This window comes from Poecilia reticulata, linkage group LG22 (genome assembly GCF_000633615.1).
Source record: "Poecilia reticulata strain Guanapo linkage group LG22, Guppy_female_1.0+MT, whole genome shotgun sequence".
In the NCBI taxonomy this organism is placed as follows: domain Eukaryota; kingdom Metazoa; phylum Chordata; class Actinopteri; order Cyprinodontiformes; family Poeciliidae; genus Poecilia; species Poecilia reticulata.
This window is the reverse complement of record NC_024352.1, coordinates 24,412,614-24,425,980: the sequence shown is the minus strand read 5'-3', so window position 1 is coordinate 24,425,980 and position 13,367 is coordinate 24,412,614. Positions and strand designations below refer to the sequence as shown.

Below are 13,367 nucleotides of genomic sequence, written 5' to 3'. Positions count from 1 at the left end.
ATTTTTGCTTAGTTTCTGTTGCAAATATCTTCGTTCACTTAAAATAAGACAAAACTAACTTACAAGTAACTTCTCATTAACATATAGGAGTCAATGATTCCTCTATATTAGTGAAAAGCTCTCGTAACAAATAATCCGCCAGTGGAACTAATACTGTCAGACTACAGGTGCACCAAAAAAATCGGCCCAGATTTGTTGAATTTTGGGAGATCGGCCGATACTTACATGTGAAACTGATCTCATTTACCTCAGCAAAGGTCTGAAAATCAACCACTGCCTGCAGCCACCACCATCTTCAACAACTCCTTGAAGAATCTGAGTTGAGGAGCTACAACATTTAGTTTCCCTTTGGGATAAATAAAGTATGTTTCATGTTTGATTTTTGCAGTGCGTGAGGTTTGACTGACAAACCAGACCGTCAGGTAGTCGACCAGAAAACTATTATAAACCATTCCAGACCTCTCAGGTCTGGTTCTGGTTCTGGTCTGCATCACCAGAACCAAACATGGAGAAGCAGCATTCAGATCCTCTAATCTGGAACAAACTTCCAGAAAACAGCAAAAATGCTGGAACACTGAGTTCCTCCGTTGCTCCAGGCTGTTTCTCAGGCAGACGCATCCCAATATCGCCTTCTGGTCAGATCTTAGGTAACATGCAGCCGAGTTGCATCATAATTAAACTCCTGCATTGATTTCTTAAAGTATTTACATCCAAAAACGCACAAAAAAAGGGGAAAAGTGGCAAATGAAAAGGTTTGTGTTCTCTGGGTTTGTTTCTCTCATGTGAGCAGAAATAAATCTGACCTTAATCATCGTGGCAAACAGGATGTTGGTGAATCTGTTTCTACATCAGAACTGGGTTAAATGTGGGAACGTCGGCGTTTGTGGGAACTTTAACATCTCAAAGCTGCTTTTGTCTCTTCGTCTTCCCTTTAAATTGAAAAGAAGTTTATCTATGACGCTGAACTAAATGAAGTTTAAAGTGAAGGTTTAAATTACAGCAGTGAGTATTAAGACATTAGCCTTTGTGTGTCCCGTAGCGTCTGGACCGGACCGGGTCAGCCCAGGCTCACTACCTGTAAGCAGAATTTAATTTGCTCCGGAGTTAATCCAGCAAAGTGACTTACGCCGTTTGCTGAGCAGTTTTACTCTCCGCTGCTTCCTTTGTGAATGTGTCTTAACAGCATTTCAACGTCTGCAGTGAAACATTTACTGGACTAAATGTGTGTTTGGTTTCAGCTGCAAAAGTCTTTTAAAAACTTTTAGTTGTGGAAAGTTTGGAGCTGATGGTTTGTGGTTGGAAGAAGTTATGAAAAAGTGCAAAAGATAAATGAAAATGAAAAATGTAACACTTTGTCTTGGGGTGAAAGAACAGCTGCTACTTCACTCTTTTGGCATTTTTGACAAAATACAGCAACAAAAATGTTTTCAATGTTATTTTTCTCCGACACCATTTTTAGACAATTACATTTTGTGCCTTTCTGTGTTTTTAATACCATTTTCTTTTGCTAATTGACTTTTGTTTTACATCCCTTAAAATGTGTTTGACATTTTTCTAAAACATGTTACAACCAAAGTAATTAAAATAAACAAAGAAATCAGCACAACTGACTGAAAGTACCAAATACATGAATAAAAGGTGCAGAAATGACCCTAAAGTCAAAATAAACCAATTTATTTTGTTTATTTATGTTTATTTGATGTGGGAAATGTCCTGTAAGTGAAATAATCTCAGTGGAACTGGCACTGCTTCTCAGGATTAAATTATTCACCTAACACAATCTCCTATATCTTTCTGAAAAGTTACTTGTAAATTAGTTTTGCCTTATTTCAAGTCGGAGAAATCTGCACTAATAATTAGACTAAAATACTTGGTACGATTTTGTGAGTGAAGCAAATCAAGAGCTGATTGTCAGAGAGATGCTTCACATAATGCAGCCTGGATTACAGATTAAATTACCTAAAACTATTTAGTTTACCTTTAGAAGCTTCTGTTGTTCAACAGAGTCATTTTGCAGCGTAACAAAAGCCAGCGTGACGATCTGAAAAGTGTGGGCCGGCCGCATTGTTGAACAATTTTAGGCCTGTTTGTGACACCAGCTGGCAAATCTTCCAGGACGTCTTAAGACAATAAGCCAGGATTTATGAGCCCCGAAACGCAGACCGGAGGTCACTGCACCCAAACAACAAACTATCATCGCTCCTGGATTAGGAAACTGAGAGAAGGCCGAAGACAAACCAAAGGAATAAGTGAGTGTAAATAACGTAATTACAGCTCTGCCACAGTTTGTTGGCAGATTAAGATGCTGGATTTCAAAAGGAATGAAAAGAAAGTCAACTTTATTATTTTATCCAAAAAATTTAAGTGCAGTAAATAACTTATTACACTTAAAATAAGACAAAACTAGCCTATAACTGACTTTTCAGCAAAATATAGGAGCTTATTTAAGTCAATAATTCATTAATATTGATGAAAAAGTTGTAGATCCATTAGCAGATTATTTTGAAAAGAATCTGCTAATGGATTCAGCAATTTCTGCTATTTTAAGTTATTACTGACTTAAAATAAGCTCCACTATCTTGACGGAAAGTTATTTGTAAGTTAGTTTTGTCTTATTTTAAATGTACTGAGACATTTGCACTAGAAACTAGACCAAAAACACTCAGTAAGATTTTGTGTTTTTGCAGTTTGTGTTTGACAAAAAGACTGTAAACAAACAAAGCAATTAATTTAAAACAATTCAATAAATTTTATATTTAAACAAAAATAGATTAGTGCATAAACATCTGTACCTTAAGCTACCAGTATTAGCTTAGCTTAGCTGCCTGGTTTTTACTTAAACAGAAAAATATTAAAGAGTTATTCAGACAGAGGCTGCGTGGCGGCGCAGAGAGAGACACAGTTTACCAACATAGACGAACAATTTAAATGCATTTTAAAACTGATTTTGAATCAATTCAGAATCCTCAGCGCCAGGAATTGTGATTTGGTTATTTTTCACTGCACCTTTACTTTCTATCAAATGAAAAGCTGTTCAGGGGCTTGATGCAGTCCACTGTCGCCACATGCTTGCTCAGAAGGAGGGATTGCTGACGGTCTGTGAATCGGCTTCCTCTGATGGAAAACATTTTATATCAGCCGTCATGAACTGAATTTAACTGCTTCAGGAGACACCAATAAAATGAACTGAATTAAATTAGATTTAGACTGAAGGCAGTTTCTGTTTCTTCAATTAAATGTTGCTCAGGCGGAGTATTTCTGGAGTTCATCATATTCTCTAAGCTAATAAAAATAAATTATTTTTTGTGCATCATTGCTCAACCCTCCTGAATCTCCTTTCACTTTTAACTTTTCAGTATAGAAGAAAGATTTTATACATCATTTTCTTTATCTTTTAGTCATTTTTCAGACGTTTTTAGTTTGTACATAATTCTAATCTTTTACATCCTGTGAAATCCTTGCCTCTATATTCTATATCTATGTTTTATTTATGACACACATTTATTTATTTTGATTCTTCATCTGTGTTTCTCCATGTCTGCAGGTGAAGAATTAATATTTTGATTCCTTAACTTTGACTTCACTGTTACAGAAAACTTTTTAAACGAGGTGTCCTAATAAAAACCAAACGCTAAAACAGAATTACATTAGTTTAGTTAGATGAAGACAGAACTTTAACATTCAGGTCAAATACATATAATTTTATGCAGCTGAATTGGCTGCAGTCTACTCTGTAGATTCATAGAAAACTAATATTTATTGATTTGGTTTCAAGTCAGCTGCAGGTGTATTGTACAAAGTTTGCACGTCTTTTTTACTTCCCTTCGGTGTCTCCTGCTGTTCTCAAAACAGCCCAAGTGCTAAAATAAAAAAATATCCCCCAGTTTTCTTTTGCTAATCAGTTAATGATGTTTTTTGGTATGTGGAAAATGAGTCGTTTCAAAAGCCTCTGGTTTGTAACGCTTCAAAGCAGCAAGCGCTGTCCCTCACCTAGCAACCCCAGGGAAGCCCAGGCCTGTTACCTAGCAACCCAAGCTGAGCTCCAGCATGTTTGGTCAGCTGGTTTTACAGCTGTATGAGCTGTACAATGGCTGCTGAAAAAGACAAATGTGTATTTGTTGACTTACTATGCAGAAACCACTTGCTGCATTCTTGTTGGTTGTGCAGGAGGCTCTACTTCTGCTTTTCAAAGACGTATGGTTGTATAATTACATGAATTTAAAGTGACAAGAGGCCCTAAAACAAATGATTGTGAAAGGAGCTTGAAATGGGCAGAACTGAGAAAACTAAAGTCTCCTTATCCAAGAATGACTTTGTGGAAAAAATGTAACAAACATGTTTTGTGTGGAGGTAACATAACCTGTTCAAGGAAGCATAAAAGGTCACCTTTAAGACAATTTCCACCGGCTTAGAGCTGACTCCCTTCAACAAATCATTTTTTTTAGCACTATAAAGCACCAGGACTCCCTCTGGTCTCCCTCAGCTGGCGGCTGGCGGCTGAGGGAGACCAGGCGCAGGAGGAGGGACTGCTAGTGAGCGGACATGATCGCCTGAAAAAGGCCCCACTAGAGAATTTACAAGCCAGAAAAGATTAGCGTCCCGCAACAGTGAGAACAAAATGGCTTTTGTTTGCTTTGGGATAATGAGCTCACCCCGGGGCACATCCCACCGAGCGAGACAAACGGAAAACATTTTGCTCTGCTGAAACTCTCCATCCTGGTGAACAACTCGCATATGTCAGGCTGACTGACGGAGAATGTTCATGACCTTAAAAACTGATTGCGAGCTGTTTGACATTTGCTTGACATCCAAAAATCTAATATCTCCCTAAGATGGAGCTGACATTTTGGACTTGTGATGTTTACCTACTATTTTATTGACACAAACACGCCTGAACTGGGCTGTCATTCAACGACGTACGAATTCAGCACAAAAAGTATCCAACTCCACTGCAAAAACACTAAAGCTTACCAACTATTTCTGTCTAGCTTCTTGTTCAAATACTTTAGTTTTGATTATTTAAGTGCAACAACTTGAAAGTAACTTTTCAGCAAGATATAGAAATGTGTTTTCAGTTAATATTTACTTTGTATTGATAAAAAAAAGAAGTAGTTTTACCGTTTAAACTTAGAACATGGAGAAAATGTCTTGATAAAGTAAAAACTAAGTGATAATTTATTTGTTTATACATATTAAGGATTTATTGACTTGACACAAGCAGAAAAGTTACTTGTCAGTTAGTTTTTTGAAAAAGTTTATGTTGAGCTTGAATATTCTGGATAAGTAAGAGTCAAATGTGACTCAAGTTAAGCAAATAAAGTATTAATAGTAAAATAAAATGATAAAAACACTGCAAAAAATCCCTTTCAAAGACAAGTAAAAAAAATGTAGAGAACAAGACATTTTTCCATGTTATAACTGAAATAATCTGCAAATTGAACAAGAACCTTTTCATCAATATAAAGGAATTATTGACTTAAACTTTTAACTTACAAGTAACTCTTTGCTGAAAAGTTACTTTTAAGTTAGTTTTGTCTTATTTTAAATGTAACATTTGCAGTAGAAACTAGAGAAACATACTTGGTAAGATTTTGTGTTTTTGCAGTGTCAGTTTCCGTCTTTCTACTCACCTTTGATTCGACTCGCCTGAAGAGTAAACAGACACAAGGTGAGAAATACTCCTGACTGTAAAAGCATGATGGGCGGGATTATGTCTCTATCGCTTCCAAAGTGCTCATGTGTGAGGAAAAGGTGCCAAACAACAGAAAAATCCAGAATCTCTTGATGCCAAGTCCATCAGGAGGCGGTGGCGTTTCCCATCAGGCAGACTGCTCTGCTCCTGCGTTTGTTCCCCAGAGCGGCTCCTGGTGCGGCTGCATGGACGGGAGTGAGGGAGGAGGAAGGGCAGTCCGAGAAGTTTGGGTCTGGGGTTTTTCCTTTGCGCTGCCAGGGTGCCAACAGTGACGAGGTTAAAAAAGCAGGCTGTGTTTTCGTTCTAATCCCTTTACCTTCTTGTTGCCGCTCGTAATCCCTGCTGGGCCACGTGGTCGCTGGCTCGCTCTCATCCTGTTAGTTACCTTCTGGACCCTCGTCTGTCTTTTCAACAAACTTGGTGTTTTCACACAGAATCAGAAGCTTAATTACAACTACAGAGTCGTTTTATAAATCTGTGAAGTTTTCTTCAGTTTATTTCCATAAAATGCTGCATGGTGAGAAGATAAGGCCAAAAAAGAATACTATGAAATATCATTTGTTTCTACACTGCAAAAACAAAAAATCATATCAAGTTTCTTGTGCAAATATCTTAGTACACTTGAAATAAGACAAAACTAAACAAGTAGCTTTTTTTCGCAATATATCTGAGCTTGTTTAAGTCAATAATTCAATAATATTGACAAAAATGTGCTAGTTCCATGGCAGGTTATTTCAGTTATAACCTGGGAAAAATGTATTTGCATAACTGAAAAAAATCTATAAATGAAACAAGTTATTTTTCAACAAAATAAAGGAATTATTGACTTAAAACAAGCTCCCATATCTTGCTGAAACGTTACCTATAACCTGGTTTTTGTTTTATTCAGTTTACTAAGATATTTGTTTAGAAACAAATCTGGCATGATGTTATGTTTTTGCAGTGCGGCTGAACCGTAAAGTGCAGGGAGCTTTAAAACCCCCTCAGTGAGTTTTACCATCAAGCCCAACTGTTCCAGTAAACCTGGCCAGTTTGTGACCTCAATCCTTCAGGATTACAGTCGGAGTCACACATCAGGTCTCCGCTAAGCTTTAAGTCAGCAGTTTGAAGGTGAAGATCAGGAATAAATTCAACAAATCAGTTCAAGATTAATTTTAAAGATTTGTGAAAATGAGACTTCACAACTATCTGTTTGTCTAGAAGGTAACATTTTATTTACATTGAATTTTAGGGTGGTGACATAAAATCGGCCTAGTTCAATCAAATTCAAATGCAGCTGACAAAATCATCATCAGCCTTAAAGCTTTCCAGCATAATTAGCTCTTAATGTTACATTTTATGAGCTGCTGGCTCTAATTACCTAATATTCACTGTTAAACTATGAATAAAATGCATTTTGCTACAACACTAGTTGCTACCACGTTGGAGATTTTCCAAAAAATAAACAAGAAATATAAACATCTTACTAGGAGATTTAAAAGTGTTATCTCTACCACACTATTTCCTTCCAGGCTCTGGAAAGCAGAGGACATGCAGGTGTCAGGGTTAGCGATCTAAAATTTGAGTCACGTTAGCCGTCAAACACCACTTACACGTCTTTGGGAATATCCACTCAGGGCTGATTATCGCTGTGATCTAATAGACCTTGAGCAGCAAAAGTGTCACTGTCAGTGTGCTAAGTGCCTTTTGCTCACATCATCCTGCAACTTGGCACCAGCAGCAGAGGTTGCATAACCTATTATGCAGATCAGGGCTTGCACAAACAGGTTCAACACAGCCTGGATATCCTTTGGTCAGAGAGCATATTTAACCTCAACAACATGCTGAGCTGAGTCATGAAGCTGGGCTTTAACTCTGCTATCAGAGGGTTTCTGGATCCTACGAGGGATTTAAAGTGTGCCCTGTTTCCTAAAGATTACCAGCTGTAGAGTAAAGCAAACTAAACTATTGGCTAAATGGATCTGTGGAGCTTCTGCAATGGATCTTAATATTTGGCTGACATTTTATCTATATAGATGGATAGTTATTTACAAAATGCAGATTTTAGCTTTGCTTTTTTGCAAATTTCCACAATAAAATGATACAAGTATCACAAACAATGCAATCATCCCTAATCAAAACCATTTTCTATATAATGGAAATCCTGAAAGACAAAGTCTGGCAATCAGTTTAATCCTAAACTCAATCACAGCTGTGGGGCTGAACAATCTGCTTCTGAATGGTCCAGAAAAATAAATATGCAGGTTTTTCAAAGTCTGGGAACAAACCTGACTGAGATGCTTCACATGTTAAAGTGACTTAAACAGGAAACCCTTCACTGTAGCTGAATTAAAGCAATTTTACAAAGAAGAGTGGATGAAAAATTATTCAGATAATCTAAGAAAATGGATACAAATACAAAGGAAGCACAACACTAAGGAAATAAACATATGACACATTGCAATGATTAAACTAATGAGGATGGATAACAAAAAGAAAACCAAGACAACATTAGAAGAACATGACAAAATAAACAGAAATTGAGAAAAATAAAATCAATGTAGGCTTAAGAACCAGCAAAACTAAACCTAATGAGCAAAGAGTAAAAGAAATTCAACAAAATAAAACAGAAAGAGAATAATCTAACACACAAACAGAAACAACCCACATCAACTCTTCAGGAAGTGGAACACCATAATAACCACCAGGAAGAAATAATATTACAAATAACATAAATAACTGATGACAAAAACCACAAATGGAAAAAACTCAAATACCTGAGAATCAGCATCATTTCCAGCTAAAACAAACTTCAGATGGCAGCTGATCTGGAACATTTCAGTACGACCACAAAGCAAAAACACAAGAAATGTGCACTTTTTCATTCCCACCTGCTTTAATTAACAAGAACAAACAAATATTCAAAATGATCCGTTTTTGCATGTCTTCTAATTAAAAATTATTCGCTGTATTTATAGTTTTTTTAATTTAAATTTTCATCTCACAGCCAGAAGAATCATAAATCCACCCAGAAACAAATTCACAGACAATTATTTATTAATTTATCAATTAGTGGTTTTAATTCTACTTTACCTTCTGTTTTAGTTTATGTTACATTCTTTATTTGCTCGTGTTGATCATTTGTCATCATGTTGACTCAGATTATGAAAACACCAACAGAGGGCAGCATGGTCAATGATCCCGGTAGAAGGTCAAACTTCACATAGTTGCTGTTTGTTGGAATTAAAACTTTAAGTTCTGCATGTTTTACACAAGTAAGCATTAAGAATAAAGACCTTATCTACAACAAAACGCACTGGAAGCAGGAAAACAGAGATTTTCAGAAAAATAAAGTGACTTTTTGATCACTAGAATTTGCAAGTCTGAGAGCACTGTAAAAATGTAGGGCTGCAGCTAACAATTGTTTTAGTAATTGATTATTCTGATTTTTCATTTAAGCATTTTTTATACAAAATTAGATTTTCATAAAAAAATGCAAACAAAAAAAATAATTAAATTTCTTTTTAAAATAATAAAACACACATTTTATTGCCTCAAATGTAACAATATAGCATTTCATTAGTGAATTTGAACCAGGTGAAGCTACACTGCAAAAACTGAAACTCTTACCAAGTATTCATAGTCTCGTTTCCAGTGTAAATATCTTACAATTATTCCTCAATATTAATGAAAACTACTCGTTTCACTGGCAGATTATTTCACTTATGGAAAAATATCTAGTCATAAATGAAAAATCTGCCAGTGGAACTAAAACTTTTCCATCAATATTAAGGAATTATTGACTAAAAATAACCCCATATAGTTGTGGAAAACTTACCAGTATACTTATTTTAAGTGTACTCAGATGTTTGCAGTAGAAACTCAACCAAAAAGTCTTTGAAACATTTTGTGTTTCTGCAGTGAGAATAATCCGTTCTGTCTTTGCTCTCCAGGCGAGGAGCCGGTGGACACCCAGCGGCTGCCTGCAGCAGTCGGAGCTCAGGGGAAAATAAAACGTCTGGAACAAGGATGTTACGGCCCTTGGCCTCTTGAGGCTGTGCAGGCTCCTTTTGTTATGCAGATTCAGCTGTGGGAGCACACCTTCCTGATTGGCTGGTCTGAAGGCTGTCGGAGAGCAGTTCCACTATTGGACCAGCAGAGGATTTTCMAATCAATCAGATGTTGATGAGGCCCACCTGCACCCTATAAAGGGCTCCTGAATCCTTCCTCTAGAGGGGCAGCTAGTTTGAAGAGGTTTTGTAAAGTTGTCCCCCTTGTTTGGTGTTAGCAATTGCTTTAGGCCAGGGGTGTCAAACTCCAGTCCTCGAGGGCTGGTGTCCTGCAACTTTTAGATGTGCCTCTGCTGCACCACACCTGAATAGAATAATTAGGTCATTAGCAAGGCTCTGGAGAACTTACCTACACAAGAAGGAGGTAATTAAGCCATTTGATTCAGGTGTTTTGTACCTGTGGCACATCTAAAAACTGCAGGACAGCGGCCCTTCAGGACTGGAGTTTGACACCCCTGCTTTAGGCAGTTTGTTTTAACTATTTTGTACAACTGCTGTGGCGATTTTTGAACTGTTTTGTTTCTGCTTGTTCTGCTAAGTAGTTTGACTGCTTTAGTTTCACTTCACAAGCTAGAAGCTCGTGTTTGGGAGGCTCTGTGCTCCCCTTAACATTCCCTTTGGGTGTTCCCTGTTTTCCCATTTTTGGRTTATTTTGAGTTTACTTTGAAGTGACTTGTTTGGACCCTTTTGTAACTTTAATTTGCACTTAATATTCTTTAGTTTGTTGACCCCTTTTGTTTTGCATTAGTTGGGTTAAATTGTATTGTTTTGGAAAACTTTCTTGTAATAAATCATTTTACACACCATTTGTTCCTCTGGACACATTTTATGTTATCGCCCCTGAACCCCTAGACCTTGGGGGCGTAACAAAGGAAAAAAACAGCCGAAACTCCCGTTTCCGGTCAAAAAGCAGCAGATCATCATGTTCTCTGCTGGCTTGTTTCATATCATCCGCTTGGAAAAGATGGGTGCTCAGGAAAGACAGCAGTTGAAGTACGGAAAGGGAGAAGAGCATCTTAGACGGACATGAAAGTGGAGAAGCAAACTTGGAAGAACGGTGCTGCGTGTGGCGGGGGAACAAACAGGAGAAGGAGGTCAGGTCAACCCACTGAACATCAGGGATGCTTTTCTGCCCCTGATGCTAATCCTCACCTGTTTACAGCAGCTTGGTGGAGGCAGCATGAAAACCTCTGACACATTTAAACCGTGAAAAGAGGCATTCATGAGAACATGACTTAAATTTAGAAACTGACCTGCCAATCAAATTATGCAGCATAGATTTATCTAAGATTAGTGATTTCTATTCCTGTTCCTGCTGATTTTGGGCCTCATTTTACATGAAGCAGGTCAGATTTTAAATTTGATCTATTTTGCTTCCTTGAATAAGTCAGAATATGGGTGGAACAAAACACGTTCATACATTTTTTTTTTTGCAGAAAATCATTTTTAAATAATAAGATTTTTTGCTTTTCAGCTGTTTTAGAGCATCTTGCCTCTTTAAATCCAAGTAAGCCGCTGCTGGCCACGCCCCCCACTCGTTTACACTCGCACCTGAAAATGGCTGCGAAAAGACGTGCAATTATTTTACCGCACATCTTTGAAAAGCAGAAGTGGAGCCTTCTGCACAACCAACAAGAATGCAGCAAGAGGTTTCTGGATAAAATGATTGGCAGCCATTTTCTTAAAAAACGTTTCATAACATAAAGAGCTAAATTTTTCATAGTATGCTGCATTAAAGACTGACTGAAAAAAACTGAAATTTGTGGTTTTCTAACATTAATAAACTTAGATATATCTATAAAATATAACAAAATAAGATCCTATCAACAACAAAACACTTGTCTTTTCCAGCAGCCATTGTACAACATATGTAGCAATAAAAGCAATTAATCTACAATAAATCTTTGATGAATTTTGAATTAATATGAATTGCAACAAAATTTTGTTTCAGTTTTTGCATCAAGTATTTTGGAACTGAATTTGAAAACCAGCTGACCAAACATCCTGGAGCTTCACCTGGTTTGCTGGGTAACATTCTGGGCTTTGCTGGGTGAAAGACTGATTAGATTACAAAAGTTTTTGAAACTGCTTATTTTCCATACACTAAAAAATATTAACTTATTGTCAGAATACTGCTGGATGAGTTTTTTAAGCTCATGTGGAGAAACAAACTGTTTTAGAAGCAGCTGAGACCCAAATTAAAGTACAAAAACGTTTAAAACAAGAATTTTAAAAACTGAAAATGAGCTGCTGAAGCTCTCCAAAGACCAGATTTTCCCCTTTTTAGTTTAAAGAGACTCTGCTCTGCTGAATTTTAAATTCTGACCATTATGCACCTTCTTATTCATGGAAACATCCAGATAAGAAAATGAAACCTGTCAATCATTTCACATCCATCCTAGCATAGTAATTTTCCACAAAGAGAGATCAGTTTTATGAAAATAGCCTCAGATCAAACTTAGCTTTTTCTCCTCATAACCTGCCAAACCTGAGACAGGCGGAATGAAACCACCTGGTAGATCAGAAAAGAACCAAATCGATTCAATCGGGTTCCCCACCGTCACTTCACAGGCCTGCAACATTTAGGCGATTACGTGGACAACGTGCTAAAATCTTGTCAAACCAATTACTTCTAAGACATTAAATGTGTTTAGTTGAGCAAGCAACCAAAACAGGGCTTAAGGTTTTCGCTTTTACTATTTACTTCATCCTCAGATGGTTTGGCATCTGCTGAAATCTTGTCTGAGTCTTGAAAGGAGAGAAAGGTGACCTGGATAAGCAGCTGAAAGTGGGAAGCAGCACGCTCGGTAAATAAACTCGTCTGCATCCTCCTCCTACTCGCTCTGTGATGGTGGCTATAATTTGGAGGTGGAGGAGGTGGAGGAGGTGGAGGCGGTGGAGGAGGTGGAGGAGGTGGAGGAGGTGGAGGAGATGGAGGAGGTGGAGGAGATGGAGGAGGTGGACGTTGTTTGGTTCGGCTGGCGCCACAATTTCTACAAAGGTTTAATGGAGCTGAGAGTCGAGGAGCATTTCTGAAGCTTTCCTGCTTTGCTGTTTGATTCCCCAAAGGGAAAAAGAGACAGATGTTATAATTTGATGAATTAAAAAGTGCTTTATTATATTCACTTTGGCTCTTTTTCTCCTTCTTCACTCTAAAAGTTGCATTAATGTGAGAATAAAGTAAAACAGGAATGAAGTTGTAATAATTTGAGAGTAAAGTCTAAATAATACAAAAATAAAGTAATAGAAGAATGAAAACGCAGCAAAACAAGAATATAGTTGTAATTATACAAGAATAAAGACGTAACAGTAAGAGAATAAAATTGCAATAAAAAAAGTTGGAATACTATGAGAATACGGTCATAATAATTTACAAATAAAGTCATAACAATATAGAAATAAAGTTTAAATAATATGACCTAAATTTACAAGAATATAGTAATAACTAAGAGAATAAAATCAATAATATAAGAATAAAGTCGTAATAATATGAGAATAAAGTCGTAATGTGAGAATAAAGTCGTAATAATATGAGAATAAAGTCAATATAAGAATAAAGTTGTAATAATGTGAGAATAAAGTTATAATAATATAAGAATAAAGTTGTAATAATATGACAATAAAGT

At 36.8% G+C, this 13,367-nt stretch overlaps 1 protein-coding gene across 7 annotated transcripts in view; it reads right to left on the bottom strand.

Annotated features, from left to right (window-relative positions):
* impg1b (interphotoreceptor matrix proteoglycan 1b) overlaps positions 1–6,032 on the bottom strand; it is a 29,886-nt gene extending 23,854 nt beyond the window's left edge. For 2 of the 7 annotated variants that reach the window (XR_532624.2, XM_008399867.2), the window contains exon 1: positions 5,631–6,029. Coding sequence is in view for 6 of the 7 variants with exons in the window: in XM_008399867.2 (XP_008398089.1) it covers positions 5,631–5,697 (67 nt within the window). In the remaining variant the exon portion in view is untranslated. Of the gene's footprint in view, positions 1–5,630 lie in introns of all 7 variants that reach the window. The other 5 variants (XM_017302361.1, XM_008399866.2, XM_008399862.2 and 2 more) reach the window with 4 other exon arrangements.
* Positions 6,033–13,367: the final 7,335 nt, after the last annotated feature.